Source organism: Amblyraja radiata, chromosome 33, assembly GCF_010909765.2.
Source record: "Amblyraja radiata isolate CabotCenter1 chromosome 33, sAmbRad1.1.pri, whole genome shotgun sequence".
Taxonomy (NCBI): domain Eukaryota; kingdom Metazoa; phylum Chordata; class Chondrichthyes; order Rajiformes; family Rajidae; genus Amblyraja; species Amblyraja radiata.
Window position 1 is genome coordinate 913,056 of NC_045988.1, and position 14,194 is coordinate 927,249.

At 39.2% G+C, this 14,194-nt stretch overlaps 1 protein-coding gene across 1 annotated transcript in view; it reads right to left on the minus strand.

The window, feature by feature from the left end:
* Window positions 1-6,900: 6,900 nt before the first annotated feature.
* Window positions 6,901-14,194, minus strand: part of LOC116991332 (probable glucuronokinase 2) — a 42,590-nt gene continuing 35,296 nt past the window's right edge. The window contains exons 18-23 of the mRNA XM_033049870.1: window positions 12,723-12,836; window positions 12,554-12,611; window positions 11,462-11,530; window positions 9,472-9,535; window positions 8,787-8,858; window positions 6,901-8,459 (exon numbers count right to left, since the gene is read on the minus strand). Coding sequence (XP_032905761.1) covers window positions 8,391-8,459; window positions 8,787-8,858; window positions 9,472-9,535; window positions 11,462-11,530; window positions 12,554-12,611; window positions 12,723-12,836 — 446 coding nt within the window. The 3' untranslated portion in view covers window positions 6,901-8,390. The remainder of the gene's footprint in view (window positions 8,460-8,786; window positions 8,859-9,471; window positions 9,536-11,461; window positions 11,531-12,553; window positions 12,612-12,722; window positions 12,837-14,194) is intronic.

Sequence of the window (14,194 nt, forward strand, 5' to 3'; positions counted from 1 at the left end):
GACGCGCATGCGCAGCCCCGCGTCTGAGCGATGCGCACCTTCACCCCGGGGCCTGGGCTGCACCCGCGCGCATGCGCGCCGCCCAACATCTAGTCATTGGAAGCAAAGATCATAGATAATTGATTGGAAAAGCAACAGAGCTGAGGAAACAACTTCCCCTCTCCTCACCCACCTGCAAGTGAAGGTGACCTTGTGTGCATCAAACTACTCCAAATGCCTCTGTGAGCAAATCTCCAATGTATTTCTTGCATTCAGATTTACTTGAAAACAGTTATCCTTCATTGAACTTGTTACTCCTTTAGATCAATTGGTCTTTGTTCAACTTTTCTTGTGCATTTAACTATAATATACTATCTTTTGTATTTTCCTTGTCCAACTGAGCAGAAATGAAATACATTTAGATTAGATCAGATCAGATTAGATTAGATTCCTTGTTCAAAAGGGAACTGCAGATGCTGGAATATCGAAGGTACACAAAATTGCTGGGGAAACTCAGCGGGTGCAGCAGCATCTATGGAGCGAAGGAAATAGGCGACGTTTCGGGCCGAAACCCTTCATCAGACTCTGATTAGATTCCTTTATTTGTCATTCAGACCTTTAGGTCTGAATGAAATTTCATTGCCTGCAGTCATACATATAATAATAAATAACAAAACACACAATAAACACAAATTAACATCCACCACAGTGAGTTCACCAGGCACCTCCTCACTGTGATGGAGGCACTTATAGGAGAAATATGAAATCAAGGAAATGAAAATGAAGTTTGACAACACATGGCAAAGATAAACATTAGAGTTTGATAATTTTGCTTGTGCCAATTTTATTTTTAATCACAAAAGCCAAAAAAGATCTGCCTTATAGTTGAAGATAGATTTTTTTATCGAGAAAACTCATGTTTCTGTTCTACAAATGTTAACTGACTTGTAGACATCCACAGTTGTGGATTACTGCGTATTTATGTTGCTTATTAAAAAAAACCCACCTAAAGTCCCAAGATAAACTCCATGGATGGTACACAAAAATGCTGGAGAAACTCAGCGGGTGCAGCAGCTTCTATGGAGCGAAAGAAATAGGCAACGTTTCGGGCCAAAACCCTTTTGCTTGCGAAGGGTTTCGGCCCGAAACGATACCTATTTCCTTCACTCCATAGATGCTGCTGCACCCGCTGAGTTTCACCAGCATTATTGTGTACCTTCGATTTTCCAGCAACTGCAGTTGCTTCTTAAACCTTAAGTCCCAAACACTTTTCACCTCTGGTTTCAAATCTATTTGTGACTGGTGATTTAAAATCTAAACAAATTACATAAAAATTTAATGAACATAAATTCATTTCCTCCAGGACTATTTTGAATGCTGATTTTCAAAAATTGGAAAGAAAGTGGCCATGATGTATAGCAAACACAAAATATTTCATTAAAATTGAGATGAATTGTTAGGTTATTTTGTTAGGATTACGGAACCAAATCAAATAAATGGAATCATGAAGCAGATCAAAATTTATTAATTACTCCATTAAAGTTCCCCCTTAGGGGTGGAAGATTGCAACCTTCACGTGGTCCGCCCTGTTTCGACTAATGCAATCAACTCTTGGAAGATCAAACAGAACAAGTCCAACAACTTTAGGCTGTGCACGTCACACGAAAGAAGAAGTTCCTCCTTAGTTGTAAAATACTTCAGAATGCCCTAATTTATAGAACCTAACATACAGCTCTTTTGTTACTTTAAGTTTTTTGGTTATCTGTTTGTACAGGCAAAGAAGCTGCCATGACAAATCACCTTGGCTCAATAATAAAGCCAATCTTAAACCCTACAATAAACCCAAAATAATGATTTTAATTGTAACAGTTGCATGTTACAGTACTTTGTAATCTTAAATATTGAAGTTTTTAGGAAAGTTCATTCCTTGGCAGTAACCGTTATTTTTATAGATTGTTCACTGTGACTCCATCTTTCCTATTCCCATCTCATTGTACAGCCCAGCCCCCCCCCCCCCCCCCCCATTATCAATTTTGGTGACAAAAACAGGAAAGCAGACTATTATCTAAATGGTGGCCGATTAGGAAAAGGGGAGATGCAGCGAGACCTGGGTGTCATGGTACACCAGTCATTGAAAGTAGGCATGCAGGTGCAGCAGGCAGTGAAGAAAGCGAATGGTATGTTAGCTTTCATAGCAAAAGGATTTGAGTATAGGAGCAGGGAGGTTCTACTGCAGTTGTACAGGGTTTTGGTGAGACCACACCTGGAGTATTGCGTACAGTTTTGGTCTCCAAATCGGAGGAAGGACATTATTGCCATAGAGGGAGTGCAGAGACGGTTCATCAGACTGATTCCTGGGATGTCAGGACTGTCTTATGAAGAAAGACTGGATAGACTTGCTTTATACTCTCTAGAATTTAGGAGATTGAGAGGGGATCTTATAGAAACTTACAAAATTCTTAAGGGATTGGACAGGCTAGATGCAGGAAGATTGTTCCCGATGTTGGGGAAGTCCAGGACAAGGGGTCACAGCTTAAGGATAAGGGGGAAATCCTTTAAAACCGAGATGAGAAAAACTTTTTTCACACAGAGAGTGGTGAATCTCTGGAACTCTCTGCCACAGAGGGTAGTTGAGGCCAGTTCATTGGCTATATTTAAGAGGGAGTTAGATGTGGCCCTTGTGGCTAAGGGGATCAGAGGGTATGGAGAGAAGGCAGGTACGGGATACTGAGTTGGATGATCAGCCGTGATCATATTGAATGGCGGTGCAGGCTCGAAGGGCCGAATGGCCTACTCCTGCACCTAATTTCTATGTTTCTATGTTCCCAAGAGAGGGAATGTAAAATGGAATAGCCAGCGTTTGTACTTACAACTACATAAATGTCTTAATTTGGTGCATGCAACATTTTGCAATACACATGCAGCTAGCGAGTGAAAATATTTATTTTCTATCATGCAATTTCTTAGGAATTAAAAAGAAACATTATCATATAATAATAATAGTGGCAAATCTTTTGGTGTATTGTATATCTTAATCAGAATCCCATTTTATTTTTTAAATATTTTGTAATCCAGTCCAAAAATTTATGAATGGAATCATGATGTCAAGGTCAAAAGTAATTGGACCAGCAATTAATTATATTTTGATTATATGTACCAATTATTATCAAATTTCATACTGAGAGGTGTGTGCTCACCTTTCAACCACTCTTTAGAAAATCTAGAGCAAATTGTATTAACGTCAATGGTATTATTAAGGCACCTCAGCATAAAAATTGCAGGTTATTTATGAAGAATCTGAGTGCTTTTTAAAATTGTTCTCCCTAATACTCTCCCATCTGATTGTAGAGTAGGGCAATGTTAAATACAAATTTGCCACTTAAACGTCTTGGCTTTTTTAATAAAGCACAGCAGATAACATCAACACTCACATTGTAAGTATATAATATTGTGATATAATTTTGTTGTTTGTAGATTATTGCATTCAGTCTTAAAGATTTCTAATTGTTGTTGTCCTCTCCTAAAGGTGTAAAACTCATGTTGAAATAGTGGTCCCCAGCCTATTACTTATACTTAAATCTCATGGAACATTCTTCATTTGGGATCCAGGATAACAAACATCAAAAATCTACCAGGCAAAGGTTCAATTCATTTTTATTTATACTCATCACAAGTTTTAAAGGTGAAAACTGTTTATATATTTTTTTCAGTAATTCCAGCGAGATTCTAGACAATTGTAATGTTCCTGCTGATATCTTCTCTTCTTGAAGTACAAGTACATCTTTCTCTTTCCAGATGTGGGTATTGAGATTGTAGATTTGTGACTAAAAGTCTTCGTAGATGAATAGCCACTGTCAAACCGCAAGGTCCTGTACGCTTTTAGAAAGAACATGGCCATTTTGACTTCTTGGTCGGTGGGGGCGCTGCAAGCCGGCAGCCCTGCCAGCAGCGTGTCAGTTTTTTCTACTTTTTGTGTTTTTAGTATGTTTTAATGTATGTTTTTAATGTTTCTTTGTGTGTCTTGTGTGGGAGGTGGTGTGGGGGGGTAAGGGGGAAACCGCTTTGATCGCCTCCACAGAGAGGCGACTTTTTCCATGTCGCCTCCCCCGTGGCCTAACAGCAAGGATCAGTGCGGCCTTTCCCGGAGACGCGCCTGAGGCTTCAGCCGCAGGCACAGCGCGGACTCTCGGCGTGGAGTGGGCGATATAATTTTGTGCCTTCCACCACAGTGATGAATGCTGTGGTGGATGTTTGTGTTAAATTTTAATTGTGTTTTTGTGTGTTCTTTTTCATTGTACCGCAGCTGGCAAATTCATTTCACTTGCACTTTATGTACAAGTGACGAATAAAACTGATTGTATTGTATTGTATTGTTGATCAGTTGCGATAGCATGGCTGATCCGAAAAGGTTGTTATTTGACAGAGTCAAGGGTGCCCATGACTAGGATGAAATCACAGTTGACAAGGTTTTAAGTGTTTCTTCAAGCAAATATTTGCTGCCTTTCTCCTTAAAAAACACTCATGTTCTTACCTCTTAATAGATTAGGGCTATGGGAGGTTGAACTATTGATTACCCTAACAGTGCTAAAGAATCCATGCATGTCATAGTTATCAGCAAATTGCTGGGAGCTCCACACTCTTTCCATCCACCATATGGTTGTTCAACCAAAGTTCTTTGTTGGTCCTCTGCCTGAGGTGCTTATAGAACTGTTTAATTTCTCTTGAGGAATGCTGGATCAAAACTTCACACCTGACATAAATTTATGGTCTACCAGGCAACAGCGATCTCGTATCCTCCTTCATTGTTGTGGAAAACAAGGCTTTTCCAAAGTTACTACGTACCAATATTGCTTCTGAAAAGTACTCCATATGCTCTGGATAAATGAAGCAACAACAATGTTCTCTCCCAGGCCAACATTCTCAGTATTGAAGTTCTAATTATGCAGTTGAATCCATTGATCAGTCCATGAAATAACAGAAATATTAGGTGATGCATGTTGGAAAGATGAATGAAGAAAAACTATTTGAAATAAATGGTGCAGATCAGAGACCAGGTGGGGAGATACCTGTACATATCTTTGCAGACCCCAAGACAGGTTAAGAAGATTTTTTTCCAAACAAAATCATAATAAATAGTGAAACATGGATCGTTAATACTGGTTAAGCCTCATCTAGAATGTTATATATTTTTTCTCCATTTATGACACTATGGCTTTAAAGACTTGATGGGTACATAAAAGATGCATAATGAATTACACAGGGATGAAAGACTAAAGCTCTGTGGTAATAAAAACAAACTCTGATGGTTCTCCTGAGATGAAAGTAGGGCAAGAGATTTGTGAGATTTGTCCATTCAGTCTTAAGAGTAACTATTACGAAAATCATCAGGGTACAAACCACCAGGGGTGCCGCACAATTGGCAGCCCCGTCAACAGTCTGTGTTTTTTCGTCTTTATTTTTGTTATTTTTAGTGCGATTAAAAAGTTTGTGTAAATGTTCTCTGGTTTGTTTTATGTGGAGGGAGGGAGAGGAGATCGGGGGAATTTTTTTTTTATCAGTCTCTTACCTTGCCGGAGATACGATTGTTTTCCAGGTCGTATCTCCGGTCGCTATGCGGCCTAACATCGTGAAGCTGGAGGCCTCCTCGGACTGACTTTGAGCCCCTCTGCGGGGCATGGACTTACATTGGGGCTGATCCCTTGCCTGGGATCGCTCCAACATTCCTTTACATCGAGTGGTCACATTCTCGGGAGAGGCTGGGTCGGGCGCTCCAATGACGCAGATGTTCGACAAGCCCCGACCCCCGTCCGGCGCGGGATGCTGACATCCCCCCGATGTGGGAGCTGATCGCCCCGACACGAAGGGCCCAAACGCCGCAGGCTACAGGAGTCAAAATCATCCCGTCAACAGAGGGCTCGAGGCCCCCGACCACGGGAGAGCAAAGAAGGGAAGAGATTGTACTTTTATTCGTCTTCCATCGCAGTGTGGAATGTGGAGGAGTCACTGTGGTGGATGTTTATGTTACAATGTATTTTGTGTGTTCTGTTGCTTTTTATTTGTATGACTGACTTGGCAAATGAAATTCCTTGTATGTTGCAAAACATACTTGTCTTCTTCTTTTCGAGCGCACACACAAGATTAGAAGTTGTTCAGCCAGAGCTGAACACACTTCTCGGCATCTGCATATAATGGTGTTTGTCTTGCGTTTCTTGTGCCTGGTGGTGGAAAGTTTGGTGAAAATAGGGCCTCGAAGTGAACGCTCTTTCCTTGACCCCCATACCTGGCTAATAAAGTATTATTGTATTGTATTGTAAATGTTTCTAATAGCAAAAGAAACAGAAATGAAATGCCCAATGATGGGCGTACATTTAAATGCCAAAGCCCTAAACTCTCAAATGCCTTATATTCTTTCCAACATTAAGAGAACATAGAAACATACAAAATAGGTGCAGGAGTAGGCCATTCGGCCCTTCGAGCCTGCACCGCCATTCGATATGATCATGGCTGATCATCCAAATCAGTATCCCATCCCTGCCTTCTCTCCATACCCCCTGATCCCTTTAGCCACATCTAACTCCCTCTTAAATATAGCCAATGAACTGGCCTCAACTACCTTCTGTGGCAGAGAATTCCACAGATTCACCACTCTCTGTGTAAAAAATTTAAGAGAATGAGTAGAAATCTATCTTTTTTCATTCTGTGGTTTTTCTATTTTCTATTTTTAGATATTCGTGCTTAGCAGAATATAAAAACATAAATGGGGGCACCAGACGGAAGACTCTTCCTATTATAATTGCTGTCAGGCTAAATCAGGAAAACTCTTTGCAACAAAAAAATGAGACAAATTGATACTATACAATTCTTATTTTGCTATAGTATATCAGTATGGAATTAGGCATTATAAACTATCTGTAATAAGTCAGGTAATAATTTTATTTAAAACAAATCAATGATTAAATGCAGCAGTTTTATTATTTGACATCTAAATACCAAGCAAGAATACCTGTTACTCACAACAGCAGAATGCAAATAGTGTCACTATATTTATTATGTACATTACCTTAGAAATGAATGGAATATAGAACAGGACAGCACAGGAATGGGCCTTTCGACCCACAATATTTGTGCTAAACACAATGACTACCTGAATTGATCTCATCTGCCTGCATGTGATCCATATACCCCTCTATTCCCTGCACTTCCATGTGCCTTTCTAAAAACATTAAATGCGGCTATCGTGTCTACTTCCACTGTCACCTCTGGCAATACGTTCCAGGCCCTCGTCACTCTGTGTGTGTACAAAACATGCTCCGCAAATCTTTCCCCCTCAGTGTAAACTTTCCCCCTCTCACTTTATAGCTATGCTCTCTAGTGTAGGATACTTCTACCCTGGAAAAAAAAGTTCTGACTGTCCACCCTATCTATGCCTCTCAGAACTTTACATATGTCCACAAATTCCGACGTTCCAGAGAAAACAATGAGAGAATATTGTGAATACCAATAAATTACATCACAATTTCTTATGGCATGAGGCTATTACGTCTATACTAGTTCCCAGAGCAATCCCATGAATCACATTCCCCCACTTATTTCTCGTTAACACTTTCTCTTTCCCAGTCCCATTATCTCTCTGATTCTCTAATCACCCGCGTACACTGGGTGGTAATTTATAACAGCCAACGGCCTACCAACCAATGTGTTTTGGAGATGCGAGCATCAAGATGAAACTTGCACGGTCAAAGGGAAATTTGCAAACAGCACGGAGACAGCACCCTAAGTCAAAAGCTGGTTCTATGTGGCAGCAGCACTACTGAAGCTTTTTGAGGACAGTAGTAACAGCCAACTTCAAAATATTTTTAAAATTGTAGTTTTTTTGCCTTTATTGTTGAAGGTCAGGAGATTGTTGTTTTTCTCTTTCATGCATTGAGGGTGTTGGGTGTCAAGAAGTTGTCAGAACACAAAAAAATCTAATCTCTGGCTTCAATTGACATCTGTAAAATTACTTCAGATATTTTTAAAGCACACATTCACATTCCATCTATGAAACTTAAGTTTTATAGCAGCATATAATCACATAGTTACCTTCAAATTTGAAACTGATGAAAACTAACCAAAATTTACATTGGATAAAAACAGACTTTTGGGAAATTGCATACACGAAGTAATCAATTTCAATTATATTTTTGCTGTGGTATATGTTTGTGTCATCTCTTAGCTATTTGGACAATATTCCACACAGCACTAGGCAGCTAGGAGTACAGACTGAATGCAAGATAAAAATATTCAATAGAATACTAAAAACATTTGAAATATTTCCATTAATTGTAAATCAGTTCTGTAATTCCAGTTGATTTTAAAATAAACTTTTTTCCATTTGAAAAAAATCTTCTGTCATTTTTACTGGATAAAACTCAAGGAACATATGGGACAATGTCACAGATCACAAACCCAGCTTCTTGGAAAGCCTTCTTTAGTTCAACCTGCAAAGAATATGGAAACACACAAAGTAAATTTAATGTGACCTGCTATAAAGAGTGCTAAAAATGACAATAGAACAATAACTCAACATAGAAATAACACACATTTATTTTCTTATCCAATGCTCCATGTAGGGGCATTGCTGGGAAGTCAACATTTATTCCTTGCACCTAGAAGATGTTGTTTACTAAATTAATGTTTAACTGTTGCACTAAACCAGTGAAGCGTGTTGGTTATTGAATACTGCTGAAAACAAAAGGGAGTTAACTTCAATTCTTCATTTATCTCATAATACCAGCAGCTTGATGCGCAGACATATTTGAACATACCCGGTTGTCAGGGTCCAAGCATAGACCAATTACTGCTCCTCCACTGCCAGGAAGCTTTACAGCTGAGCCAAACTGTAAAAAACAACAGATGCGCATGTAACAGACTAGTTTTTCTCTGAATTATTATCTGAACATGTCAAGCCATTCCAGAATCACATTCATAATTAATCAAGATGGCTTGCTAACCCTAATGGTGAGTGAAATGCATGGCATATTTGTGGATTTTAAATATTAAAATGTTAATGACAGATTCATTAGACTTAAATCTTAATTACCACTAGTAATTGAGATAATTTTTAAAAAATATGATTTTTAGTTATTTATCATTAAAATAAGAATAAAATAGATTACTATTGTTCACTAAATTACCACAAAATAATTTATAGGTAAAGCCATAGTATTTATGTAACACGGACCAAGCATAAATACAATCCTTCCATAATTAATTAATGAAGTATACTTTATAATTCATTCCTACCAATATTTTGGAAAGGTTACACTAGGGTGAATCAGAAGAGAGTCAATTGTCTCCAATATGATCAATCTTGTGCTGTTTTTTTAAACTAAAGTTTACTATTACATCTCTGAGTAAATACTTCATACTGGGATTCAGATACCATTACCACATAGGAACACAGATGGAATACACATTTTATAGTTTTAACAAACTTTTTATAGTGAATACCTTTCTGCCAAGTTGTACCATCCTTAGATTTCCTTCGCCCAAACAAGAGTCTGTATATATGGACCTTAGATAAGCAGAAAGCAATTATTTTCCATTGAAAAATCTCTATTTTCTCTTGAAGCCATGTGCAAAAGCACATGCAGTGAATTTTTGACCTTTGTATAACAAACTGAGGTAACCATTCAATAATGGTATCAAATAATTTCTCAAAATGACAGTTACTTAATAATACATTGATTTTTTAATCCTTTGAGTACAATTGCCAGTTCAAATTAAAAATTGAATGATGAAAATTGGAGTCTAAATAGAGGATACTGGGAAGGAACTATTTTTATTCGTTTGATGGATCTAAACTAAAGCTCATTGGTGGAAGGATCAGAGGAGTGAAAAAGTAAAGGGTGGGAGAGATTTGAAACTCACTGCTTGAAATGAGGTAGAGTAAGCAAACTTGATTACCATCTAAAAAGTGTCTTGACATGTATTTCAATAGTTAACACGATTGTAGATCAAGAGCTGGAAGGTGGCAACATGCTAGGTTAATCTTCTTCAAATCAACACAAGCACTTGCCAAACAGCCTTGTGTCATTTGGTAGACATTAATGCTGGAGAAACTCAGCGGATGAGGCAGCATCTATGGAGCAAAGGAAAAAGGCAATGTTTCGGGTCGAAACACTACTTCAGTACCAGAACATATTCCGGTAGAGATTTACCTCATGATTTCAAAAATGTCCTCTTCTGAAAATTTGGTTAATTATTTCCCGAGTTTTTTACTAAAATTGTTTTAAAATCCTCCCCCCGCCCCGCCAAGGGCTCTGGGTTGAAGCCCATGAACACGTGATCAAGCCTTGCTGCTCGCTCCGCTGGACTCTTGAAGTTCAACAACATGGCGGCGGCTGTCGGTATTGCAGCGCGGCCGCGGACAAGCGCAGTTGAAAAGTCGTCGTCGCGCCCGTCACAGGGGACGACCTCCTCTCAGTCTCCCCCGCCCAATCGTCTGTCACGCTGGTGAGTGAGCTTACCCTCGGGGAAGCCACGAACGGCAGGCCCACTACGGGCCTCGCTCTGGTCAATGACGCCCGCAGCCTAGCTCGGGCCGGGCACCTGAGGGCCCGGCTTGTGCTCTATGACTTCGGTAGCTGCTGCCTCTACCCCCTCCCCCTCCCTTTTTACCCCATCCCCGAGGCAGAGAAAGAGAAAGAGAGAGAGAGGGGGGGAAAGAGGGGGTGGAGAGGGAGGGGTGGATCGAGAGGGGGAGAGGGCCCTTCCTCTCTGTCCCCCAACTCTCTGTCCTGTCCCCTCAACACGCGGTTGAGGGGACAGGACCCAACGGGTCCCTCTTGGTCTAGTAATTGAATAAAATTATATTTCCGAATGCCAGTTCACAGTTCAGAGATGGAATGCTGAGGCTCAATAAGGCACTCGTCAAGCCGCATTTGGAGTACTGTGAGCGAATTTGGGCCCCATATTTGAGGAAGGATGTGCTGGCACTGGAGAGGCTCCAGAGGAAGTTTACAAGAATGATTTCAGCAGTGAGTGGATTAGCATATGATGAGCATTTGACAGCACTGGGCCTCTACTCGCTGGTGTTTAGAAGGTTGCTGGGGGACTTCATTGAAACTTAGAATTATGAAAGGCATAGAGTGGATGTGGAAAGGATGTTTCCACTGGTGGGAGAGTCTAGGACCAGAGGTCATAGCCTCAGAATTAAAGGGCACTCTTTTGGAATGGATGTGAGGAGGAACTTCTTTAGTCAGAGGGTAGTTAATCTGTGGAACTCATTGCCACAGAGGGCTGTGAAGGCCAAGTCAGTGGACATTTTTAAGGAGAAAGACAAATTCTTGATTAGAACGAGTGTCAAGGGTTATGCAGAGAAGGTAGGAAAATAGGATTGGGTGGCAGAGATCAGCTATGATTGAATACGGAGTAGACGGGATGGGTGGAATGGTCTAATTCTACTATAACTTGTTAATTTGTGAAAATTAAGCCATACCTTCGTAGTTCAAAATTTTTGTTCATCAACTCAAAAAGATCATTCCAATTCCCAGACTCAAGGGCTATCCTGCAGAAATAGAAAGAAATTTTACTTTTAACCAGGTGCAATGTTCTGAAAGAAACTCATCATTTTCAGCAGTTCTTGTTTTGAGTTAATTAGTGAAAGGATTTTGTGCTAATGACATGCACTATACTATTGTGCATTTATGATATTTATAGTTTTAATTCACTAAATGGGCAACAATGGTATATCATGCTCTAATTTCTTTTGAGTAAAATATATATTTGCTATACTCTGACAATTTGCATGTTAAGCAAGCCATAGCATTATCGAGAAGTATCCACATGAGCAGCCTATGGACCAAGTACTTGATTGTTGGTAGAGACACAGTAGGCCATAGGGTTCTTTTTCTGTGCTGCATGACTCTTAGTATTTGAACAACATTGTTTTATTCCTGTTAAATTACTGATCTTGTCATCTGCAAGCCTGAGTTGATCATTCCATTCAGAGGCGGACTTGAAATCATGCCATGGAATTTAAATTTGTTCAAATAAATGTTGAAATTCCAACAATAGAACTACAGATTATAATAAAAAATCCATCTGGTTTACTTAATGGGCTAAATCGTCCTGGATTTAATTAGTTGCCTGCACTCGACCATATGCACTTTCATTCATCAGATGCTAACCCTCTGCAACTGACAGGCATTCTGCATGATTGGTAGAATTCAAGTGGCAAATAGACCTCAAGTAGTGTTATGACCTAAATTAGTACAGTCTCGTGTCTCCACTTGTCTCGGGCATTTAAAACTACTCCAACAGATTTTTTAAAATATATATATTTTTTAATTAATCATTAGAATAAAGTAAAGTAGTTAAGAAAACAAAACTTGCTATTCTTGCTCAAACTTTACACTTGAAGTGATTTGATTCTTAACTGCCTTCTGAAAAGGTTTAGCATGCCTCTGTTCAAGTTACTTCCCAACCACATCCACTGAACTAATTTCAATCACATGGCTATTACTAAAGCACTGTATACTAATTCTGGAATAATGTTTCCAACTTTCCAATTTTCTCAAAAAATACTTACTTAGCCAGATCAGTGAGTTCTGCAAAGGTTTTCATTGCTTTCCCAACATCAGAATCACCTCAGCAGTAAGAAAAGTTTCACATTAGTTGTAATTCATTGGCAAATAAATGTAGTCGTAAAAACACAACCAAGATAATTGAATCTTATATTAACGTTGGTCTCTACTTACCATTGAGCCATCTTTGTCGCACATTACTATGAATCTTCCCAGAATCACTTGGATCTCCCATGTAAGCAAGCCAGAAGTTGGGTAAACAGTTCATATCCATATTAATATAGCTTCCTATAAGTAGATAAAGTATGCCAAACATATCAATAAACACAGTCTTGCCCAAACAATAACCTCTACCTAGAGCATCTTCTTTGGGTTTGTCCTTACCCCCAACCCAATGCCATTTTTGCTCCTCTTTTCCCTTCTAATTACTTTTATCTTAAGTGATCCTTTGTACCCCATCATGTGGTCTTGCTTGATTTTAGGATAAGCCACCTTTTTTAATTCCTTATTCAATCCCCAATGTCCCTGGATATCCAAGGTTTCTTAGGCTTGTTGACTTTACCCTTCATCATTGCAGGAATTCACTGGCCCTGCACTCTCACCATTGCATTATTGACCTGCAGAGTTACCTGTAGTCTTACCATTATTGAAATCAGCCTTTCTCCTGTTCACAATCGTAATTTCCAATCTATTCTCCTACTTTTTTATAACAATCTTAAAATCTTAATAGTCACTATCTCTGAAACATTCTCCCAAGGACTCTCGCACCATTTGCTCAACTACATTTCCAATGATTGGATCCATTGCCTCTCTGGACTGCCTTAAAAAGCTATCTGGGATGCACTTTAAAAGTTCTACTCTTTTAAGCCTTCACATTAAAGCAATCTAAGTTAACACTGAGAAGGTGGTTATATTTAATGCTAGGAGAATCATGATAGGCAATTTTTGACTAGATAACAATATTACAGCTGGGATATGGACATAAGTGGTAGCTCAGAGGGCACAAGGTCTCTCCACAACCATTAAGCACATTAAGGATGTTTGTGTTTGTGTTTCTATGCCGCCTCAAGAGAGTTAAACTTGGATTATTTTGTATGCCTTGCAGCTTAAATGTAATTTCAAATATTTCAGAAGCGATCTGTAAATCTTGGCAAAATTAAATTATCTGGAATTGCTCTTTTTTTTGCTCAGAATGGAGGGGCAGAGCAAATGGGTAACAAAAAAAAAAGGTATCATGTCATAAAGCTGTACAGCACAGAAACAGACCCTTTGGCCCACCTTGTCCATGGCGACCTGATTAGCATTATCTCATGGAGTGATGGGACACCATCATCCTGTGTCTCTGATGGACATTAAACTGAGGCACAGTACACAGTACAGATGTAAAAGGTTTCATGTCACTATTTTAAAAAAGAGTTGATGAATTCTCCCCAAATCTATTTCCAACATTTCTTCTTTAGCCAACATTAAAAATCATACTTCTTTATGACAATGATCAAGAATTTGAGAGAAACAGACATGGTTAATTTCTAAAGTGGCAGCTTGCCACTCGCTCATGTTTAGTAAGGATTTCCACTTCATAAAAAAAGCTTAATCATCGTACCTAATATACTATTTCTTTTCATGCAGCAATAATTACCACTTAG